At 40.0% G+C, this 8,170-nt stretch overlaps 4 protein-coding genes across 4 annotated transcripts; 3 read left to right on the top strand and 1 right to left on the bottom strand.

Moving 5' to 3' along the window:
- Positions 1-236: 236 nt before the first annotated feature.
- Positions 237-2,255, top strand: LOC111433547 (GDSL esterase/lipase At5g45950). The gene is made up of 5 exons (XM_023070614.1): positions 237-779; positions 875-1,005; positions 1,098-1,331; positions 1,399-1,648; positions 1,740-2,255. The coding sequence occupies exons 1-5, from the start codon at positions 473-475 to the stop codon at positions 1,928-1,930; spliced, it is 1,113 nt and encodes a 370-aa protein (XP_022926382.1). The 5' UTR covers positions 237-472; the 3' UTR covers positions 1,931-2,255.
- A 240-nt stretch (positions 2,256-2,495) lies between these two features.
- LOC111433929 (ethylene-responsive transcription factor ERF091-like) lies at positions 2,496-3,836 on the top strand. The gene has a single exon (XM_023071206.1). The coding sequence runs from the start codon at positions 2,954-2,956 to the stop codon at positions 3,797-3,799; it is 846 nt and encodes a 281-aa protein (XP_022926974.1). The 5' UTR covers positions 2,496-2,953; the 3' UTR covers positions 3,800-3,836.
- A 139-nt stretch (positions 3,837-3,975) lies between these two features.
- LOC111433931 (pathogenesis-related genes transcriptional activator PTI5-like) lies at positions 3,976-4,741 on the bottom strand. Its single transcript, XM_023071208.1, has one exon. The coding sequence runs from the start codon at positions 4,616-4,618 to the stop codon at positions 4,127-4,129; it is 492 nt and encodes a 163-aa protein (XP_022926976.1). The 5' UTR covers positions 4,619-4,741; the 3' UTR covers positions 3,976-4,126.
- Positions 4,742-6,346: 1,605 nt separating this feature from the next.
- LOC111433930 (rac-like GTP-binding protein RAC13) lies at positions 6,347-7,820 on the top strand. Its single transcript, XM_023071207.1, has 7 exons — positions 6,347-6,665; positions 6,755-6,842; positions 6,914-7,023; positions 7,111-7,174; positions 7,247-7,311; positions 7,375-7,440; positions 7,514-7,820. The coding sequence occupies exons 1-7, from the start codon at positions 6,567-6,569 to the stop codon at positions 7,613-7,615; spliced, it is 594 nt and encodes a 197-aa protein (XP_022926975.1). The 5' UTR covers positions 6,347-6,566; the 3' UTR covers positions 7,616-7,820.
- Positions 7,821-8,170: the final 350 nt, after the last annotated feature.

The following is an 8,170-nucleotide window of genomic DNA, read 5'->3' on the forward strand; positions in this document are numbered from 1 at the left end:
AATAAATGCACAATCTAAAAAGGTAAACCGCAATTACAAATCAGGGATTTGAATAGAATCATACAAACAACAAAATTGATGTAATTTGATGAATATGACTAGAGAGAGGAAATAAAAAGCATATACTATATACATTTAATGTCGAAATTATTGGCAATGCTATGAAGATAAGGAAATAGACGGCGGGCTCAATAAATTAAGCTCAACTGCTTTACACATCCACTCTCACCTAAAAATTAAATTCTCTGCTACAAATCAATCAGGACGCAAGCACATGCTTGCTCATCCATTTTCGACCGACCAACTTACAGGCCATTCCTCTCTATGCTCTTAAATTCCACTCAACCAATTGTCGGGTAATGTTTAGGAGCCAAGATCTGATCCTTTTCCCTATTTAAACAACTGGGTCGAGCGGGGAATTCCCAGGAAAACAACCATACAAAAAAACGGCGAGCTTTCTTGATTCTTGAAGATGGAAATTATGGGGACGAGGGTTAAGAATGCCGTGCTATTGTTATTCATAATGGGGATTGGTTTTTGTCCGCCATTAATGGAGGGGAAGGAGATTGCAGAGGTGAATGTGCAGCAGTTGAGGAAATTGGCGTCCAAGTATAATGTGACGAGCTTGTTGGTGTTTGGGGATTCTAGCGTTGATCCTGGGAACAACAATGTTCTTTCCACGAACGTCAAGAGTAATTTCCCTCCTTACGGGAAGGACTTCTTTAATGCTCGCCCAACTGGGAGATTCTGCGATGGAAGGCTCGCCACCGACTTCATTGGTAATTAACCACTTTTTCTTCTTAAAATCGTACGTTCAAGTTTCAATTTTTATTGAACCCAGCTTTTGAAATGATGATTTTAATGGACATTACAGCTGAGGCGATGGGATTTGGAGAAACAGTGCCAGCATTTCTGGACAGAACTTTGAAGCCAATCGATCTCTTGCATGGCGTTAGCTTTGCTTCTGCTTCTTCAGGCTACGATGATCTCACCGCCAACTTATCTGTAAACAAAACAAAAGCACCATCTTTTCTCTGTTCTTAATTTCGTTTAACAACCTTGTACGGTTTTCGACTAACTTATAAAGCTCTGTTCAGAAAGTGCTGTCGCTTCCGAAGCAGTTGGAGTACTTCATGCATTACAAAATCCATTTATCCCGACTGGTCGGTTACGACAAAGCAGAGAACATAATCAGAAACGCCATTGTTGTCCTCAGCATGGGCACAAACGACTTCCTCGAAAACTACTTCTTGGAGCCCCAACGCCGCAAGCAATTCAGCTTGGATCAATACCAGAATTTCTTGGTGTCTTCCATGTCTCATAACGTCGAGGTCTCTCTCCTCTGTCCTTGACAGTATTTAATGTTTTGTTGATGTTCTTAACCATGGTGAGTTGCAGGTGATGCATAGATTAGGAATTAGACGGCTAGTGGTTGTGGGAGTACCGCCATTGGGGTGTATGCCAGTTGTGAGAACCATAACCAACCAGATCACGACATGTTCCACATCCTTCAACAGAGCAGCCTACGCATTCAATGCAAAGATCAAGCTGAAATTGGCAGCTATGGAAGCACACTTGGGGTTGCTCACTAGCTTTGTCGATGCTTATGCCATTGTTCAAGACGCTGTCGATAACCCCACCGCCTACGGTACTCAAACAATACTCAATTTTTGTGTTCCCTTCCAATTTTTGTATGGCCTCAAACTAGAAGGTGTGTGTGTTTGGAAATGTGGGCACAGGTTTAAGGGAAACAGCGAAGGGGTGCTGCGGGACGGGATTGGTTGAATTTGGCGAGACATGCAAAGGCTCAACCACGTGCAGTGACCCACAAAGCTACGTGTTTTGGGACGCTGTTCATCCCTCCCAGAACATGTACAAAATCTTAGCCGCCAAAGCCATTCAATCTGTTGCACAAGACATTCTATCCTAGTTTTCTTCCATTCTTTTGCATATCCGTAGTTTGAAACTTGATACCCATCTGCTTATTCAACGCGCCCAATGTATGGATTCAGTTCACCAATACAATGTCAAAGTCAGTCTGCTGGTACACAGGAAATGTTCAATTCCTTCAACAAATTACATAACTTGTTTTGCTTCCTTAATTTATACATTGAACTCAAAACTCAAAATTCCTTTTCTTTATTATATCTGTAATAATCATATTCCACCGTTTTCTTCCTCCTGGCTCCTCTGTTCATGCTTTCAACTCCAACAATTTTGAATATTTATAAAGAACATGTCTTCGAAATTTTAAATTCTCCGTAAAAGGAATGTCTGAGTCTGAAAGGGGTTGTTGTTCTTGTTCTTGAATTGTACCTTAGAGTTTGGGAAACCCAATGATAATGTCAACTCGCTTATTGCTCTGTTAAGAAATGTATAGCATTATTTTAAAGGAAACACCTTCCAATTTCAAACGCTCCTCTTTTTCAGAGCTACATAAAGCATTTAATTCCCTTCTAAATTACGTTACACCGTCATTAGGGGTCAAGGGAAATCTCTAATGCTGGTTCTTGTAAAAACTTGGGGATTTTTGCATTGAAAACAAGATCCAATGATGAGGTTCCACAAACCAAAACACGTTGTATCCAGCTTTTTTCTTTCTGGTTTGCTTCTCTGTTTAAGATGTGCTGAATCTTGAGTTCCAGAAGGGCTTTTCAATTAGGATAAACCCTAACTCAATGATTAGATGGAAACTGCAGAAGTCAATTGAAGGAGGTTTAAATTAATCAAAAACCCCCAATTACTTTGCCGTTAATTTAGGTGATTAGTGGATTGAAGGGCAAGTTTCCGTGTGTTTATGATGGAATGGAGTGGGATTGCACATAAGTTGACGTGTATTAATTTCACATGGGGGTTTATTTATATAGCTCTGTTCCCAATGACTCTTATCTTCTTCTCTTACTTCATTAATTCGTGTGAGATCTGTGTTTTTGAGTTTCTATAATTGGTGTTGATGGCTACCATCCAACAGGATAAATCTGAAGCAATCTTGGAGAATGTTTGGGCGAATTTTATTGGTGAGAACGGATTGGATGGACATGGAGGAGGAACAAGAAGGGGTTCTGGATTTAACAAATCTTGGACAGAGCTACCAAGTCTTTGTTGTGGAGATGGATCCATGGAGGTTCTTGAAAGGCTACCAAGTCTTGGAAGATGGATATCCATGGGAGCTGATGCATGGGAGGAGCTTCTTCATGGGATTGTCCCTGCTTCCAATACACACCAATCTTTTCATGACAATTTGGAGAGCTCCCCAGTTCATCATTCTGGTTTTGTTGTTGATAGTACACGAGTGGAGACAGTGGTGGCGACCAAACACTACCGGGGTGTGAGGAGACGGCCGTGGGGGAAATATGCAGCGGAAATTCGAGATTCGTCGCGAAAAGGCGCTCGGGTTTGGCTTGGGACTTTCAATACAGCTGAGGAAGCTGCATTGGCTTATGACAAAGCTGCACTGAGGATTAGAGGTCCAAAGGCACATCTCAATTTCCCTGTTGACACTGTTGTTGAAGCTATGGGAATGCATTCGTCAACAAATATTGATCATTTGGATAATCTCATGCCTTCTTTTCAAGAACATGACTCTGCTTCTTACTCGCAATTAGGCAGCCATGAAAGTTTGTCGATCATCGGCAAGCGAACGACAAGGGAATGGGAAGATAATCTCAATTTCAACGACATGGAATTCGAACATCCAACGGTGAAGAGAAAGACCAACATGTTCTACAATGATTTCGACGTGTTCGAGTTTCAAGACTTGGGGAGTGATTATTTGGACAACTTGATGTCTTCTTTATGATATCGTCTTGTCTAAGATCCATCTAGTTTAATGGGTAACGGCAAGGTTTTTGTCACTAAGTAGACCAGCAGAAAGGGGAAAAAAATCCCAAGAACATATTTCAATTTGTGATATCCATTATTGTTTATGATTACCATCATTAATTTTAATCTTTCCTAAACCAAAACATCATAAGCTCCAATCAAATTTGTGTTCTTTTGTTCTACTTTCCAAACCGTAATTAACATTCAAATCTTCAAATATACACATTAAAAGCAGCAGCAGCAGCAACAACAACAAACAATCGATGGTAATTAGCAAGTAAAATAACAAACTTTTAGCCAATTTCTATTCAGCAGCTCTTCTAACTGATTCTGATCTTGAAGTCGCCATTGAAACGGTGCTCGAGCTACTACCACTCGGCGGAGGTGTCGTCGTCGTCGTGTCCGCCGCGGCCGCCGCTGCAACGACCTCCGGCGGGAAATTGAGAAGCGCTTTGGGGCCTCTCATATTGAAAGCGGCTCTATCATAAGCCAAAGCAGCCTCCTCAGCGGTAGCGAAGGTGCCAAGCCAGACGCGCACGCCTTGCCGCGTGGAGTCACGTATCTCGGCTGCGTACTTTCCCCAGGGACGTCGGCGGACTCCTCTGTAGTGCTTCTTGGCAATGCCTCCAGCAGCGGAATTGTGATGGCGAGCGGCGGCGTTGGTGTTGGGCTGATCGGCGGAGGGAAGGGTTGTAGAGTTATGGGAAGACATGGGTTGGTTCAGAACTTGGTAAATGACCATATCTTGAGAATCGTTCTCATTAAAAGGCAAATCGGAATGGGAAGCTAAAACCATGGCTGGCTTAAGGCTGAGGTGAAAAGGTCTAAATGTCTTGGAGGCGAATTTGAAAGAGGGGATTTCGGTGGCTAAGGACCAAACCCAGTTGGTTCGTTTCCCTATTTTATTTCTCTTGCCAATAACTCGAAGCTCCCTCGAAAATGCCTTTCCAAATTGACTGCTTTTTGTACATTTGGGTTGGTGGCTCACTTCCTTTTTTGCCCTTACTTTCTCAAACAAAAATCTTAAATCTTTTTTTAAATATCAATATCACTAAATCAAATAATTCCCCTGAATTAAATGCCAATATCACATAAGTGAATAATTTTAATAAAATTAAATAAAATGTATGCTTTTCCCTCGGGAAAAAGAAAGGGGCAATTTCGGAAATTAACATGTCACAGATGGAGAATGTTTATTGACTTTGACGACCAAAACGCGAAGAGAGGCAAGCGGACACGCCTCTTGTGCGATTACGTCTGTCTGAATTTAAATTTATATTATAATTATTTAATATTTTTGTTGCCATTTATGTAACCTGTCTCTTTTATATATCTTCCAATATAAAAACCAATTAAATTTTTTTAAAAAAGGATTATATTGGATTATTTCCGTAAAATTTTATGTTAATGTTTGAAATTAGCTGTAGATTCTAATTAATGATTGGATCAATATTTGATCTTCCCCCACCACCTTTGACTTTTCAACCATTATGAACAATTCTTTGATGTTTAATTAAAAATTAAAAATTCAAAGAAACTAAATCAACCACACGAGGAAGAGTCCTAAACCCTTTTGAACAACGAAAATATGGATTCTCTCCCAAGACCAGTAATTCATTCACGTGCTTTGACCAAATTAGACATCATTAATTCCCTAATCTTTACCATCCATTTTGTAAACTAGCTTCTTATAAAAGATAATGAAAACAAAAAACAAAAAATTGCAAATTTGGACCATAAATGTGGTCGTACAAAAGTATTTTTGTCATTACCAACTATATGCATTTTTCATTATAATGCTCCAAATTGTCTTGACTTAGACGTGTTAGACTCGAGAACAATATTGAAGCGCACTAATCCTCTATACTAAAATTATTGAAGAACAGGTACTAGGAGAACTCGATGTGTCAGGTACTGAAATTGAGAAGAAGATAGTAGAGTATCCAAGCTCTCTCGAGAGTGTATCTTGCACCGTCTTTTATTGACCTCTAGTTTTAGGGTTTATGCAAACTTAGTGTAGCAAATCATAACCAAAAAGTCTATGTAAAGATATGTCAATTAGGTGATATAACTCAGGGAAAAAAAAACCACCAAATGAAACAAATCCATAAATATCCATTATACGATAGCTTCCAATTTTCAAAATTTGTAAGAACAATTGAGGTAGGTTTTGGGCTAAATCCAAAGCTGATTGGGTGTGTGCGTTAGGAAGAACACTACGGATGGGCCTTGTTCGAGCTGGTAAAGCTAAAGCTGAAGCCCAGAAAGATGAACTTCACCTACTTGTAACACCCAATTTTCCCATTCCAATCTATTATCATCAGCTTCTCTGCTGGTTCCCTTTTACTCCACCATCCACTTTCTGCATTCCGATGTTGATGTTCTTCGTTTCATTTGGCTAATCAACCCTTCTCTCTTACATTTCCCACTTAACCACCTCCACCCGACCTAACAACTTTCTTTCTCTTCCCAAATTCCATCACCTATCTTCCACTTCAAGGAAAAGAAACCCAAATCATTTCGATTTGGATGAATTCCCTTTCAGTTTCAAGTGGGTGGAGTTTGTTTGTTTGTTCCTTCGTTCGTTCAAGCCCCACGCCCACCTTTTCCTCTCTGTTTAATTTGTCCCCTACCTTTTTGTACAATTGTATGTCGTTTAAAACCAACCCCCCCTCTCTCGAGAGAGAGTATTCTACTCCATAAATCAACTTCTGTCTGTTATTCACAGAACAAACACCTTAATTATGAGCACAGCCAGGTTCATCAAATGCGTCACTGTTGGGGACGGCGCCGTGGGCAAGACTTGTATGCTCATTTCTTACACCAGCAACACTTTTCCAACGGTACCCATTTCCAATTTCGCTATTTCCAATAAAGGGTTTCTTTCTTTTGGGGTTTTCAATTCATTCTTGTTTTGGTTCGTCTTGTGTAGGATTATGTTCCGACTGTTTTTGATAACTTCAGCGCCAATGTGGTGGTCGATGGCAGCACTGTCAATCTTGGCTTGTGGGACACCGCTGGTAATTCCAATCAACTCAACATCGTTCTTCTCTGTTCGTTTGGTTTTTAGAATTTTTGTTGTGAAATTCAGGACAGGAAGATTACAACAGACTCCGCCCTCTGAGTTACAGAGGAGCTGATGTTTTCTTGCTGGCGTTTTCTCTCATCAGCAAAGCCAGTTATGAGAACATCTTCAAGAAGGTAATTTAATTCTTTCTGATTCGATTCCCATGAAGTTTTAAACCCAATTTATTATAACCTGAAGCTAATTAATTCGTCTTGTTGCAGTGGATTCCTGAACTTAAACATTACGCTCCAAACGTCCCCATCATTCTGGTTGGAACTAAGCTTGGTAAGATGAGTATGAACTTGAACTCGGTGATGATCTAACATGAACTAAAATAACGAGATAAACAAACTGTAGATCTACGAGACGACAGGCAATACCTGATGGATCATCCAGGCGCATCTCCCATAACCACAGCTCAGGTAAAGAACCAAAACCATAAAAACAAAAACTTGATTGGATTATTCTAAAGGATTGATCCTCAGGGCGAGGAATTGAGGAAGATGATCGGGGCAGTAACATACATAGAATGCAGCTCCAAAACCCAGAAGGTACAGAATTGATCCACAAAATTGGAAGAAATGGAGTGGAGGTTGTTGAAAGTGGTTTAGTTTTTATGTGCAGAATGTTAAGAATGTGTTTGATGCGGCTATCAAGGTAGCGCTGAGGCCTCCAAGACCGAAGAAGAAGGCTCGCAAGCAGAGGACCACATGTGCTTTGCTTTGAAAAACAAGCTCACGGCTCGATCACTTTCTCTGTATGCCTCAAGTAAATATAGCTGGGGAAAGATTATTGAATGTGGTTCATTGTGGAATCCCATTGTAGTAACCCTGTTCAATAATTTTTTCTTGCTCCATCCCTTCATATTATATATTTCCATGCTAAGAATTTTGGATGTAATCTCTCAAAAATCTAAACTTTATTTTGGTTCTGTTCCATAATTTCTGTCCAGTTTAACATTAATACCCAATCTCAGAACTGCTCCGGTGACATAGTAAATTAACACCACAACCGCCGCAAACACCGCCGCAACCATCACCCACCGCTGTCACGCCACGAATCTCATGGCACTAATAGGATTTGGGCTTATTAGTTAGTGAGGAGCCCATAAGAAAATTGGGTTGGGCCTCAAAGGGTAGCCCAGTTACACAATAGTATTTAAAAATAATTATATTATTATCTTATTTTAAATTTTCATTAATAATCCCAATACAACAACAAGCATTCTTTCATGTATGTAGCTTGTTTTTTTTTTTTTTTTTTTTTTTTTTTTTTTTTTTT

Source organism: Cucurbita moschata, unplaced genomic scaffold (assembly GCF_002738365.1).
Source record: "Cucurbita moschata cultivar Rifu unplaced genomic scaffold, Cmos_1.0 Cmo_Scf00043, whole genome shotgun sequence".
In the NCBI taxonomy this organism is placed as follows: Eukaryota; Viridiplantae; Streptophyta; class Magnoliopsida; order Cucurbitales; family Cucurbitaceae; genus Cucurbita; species Cucurbita moschata.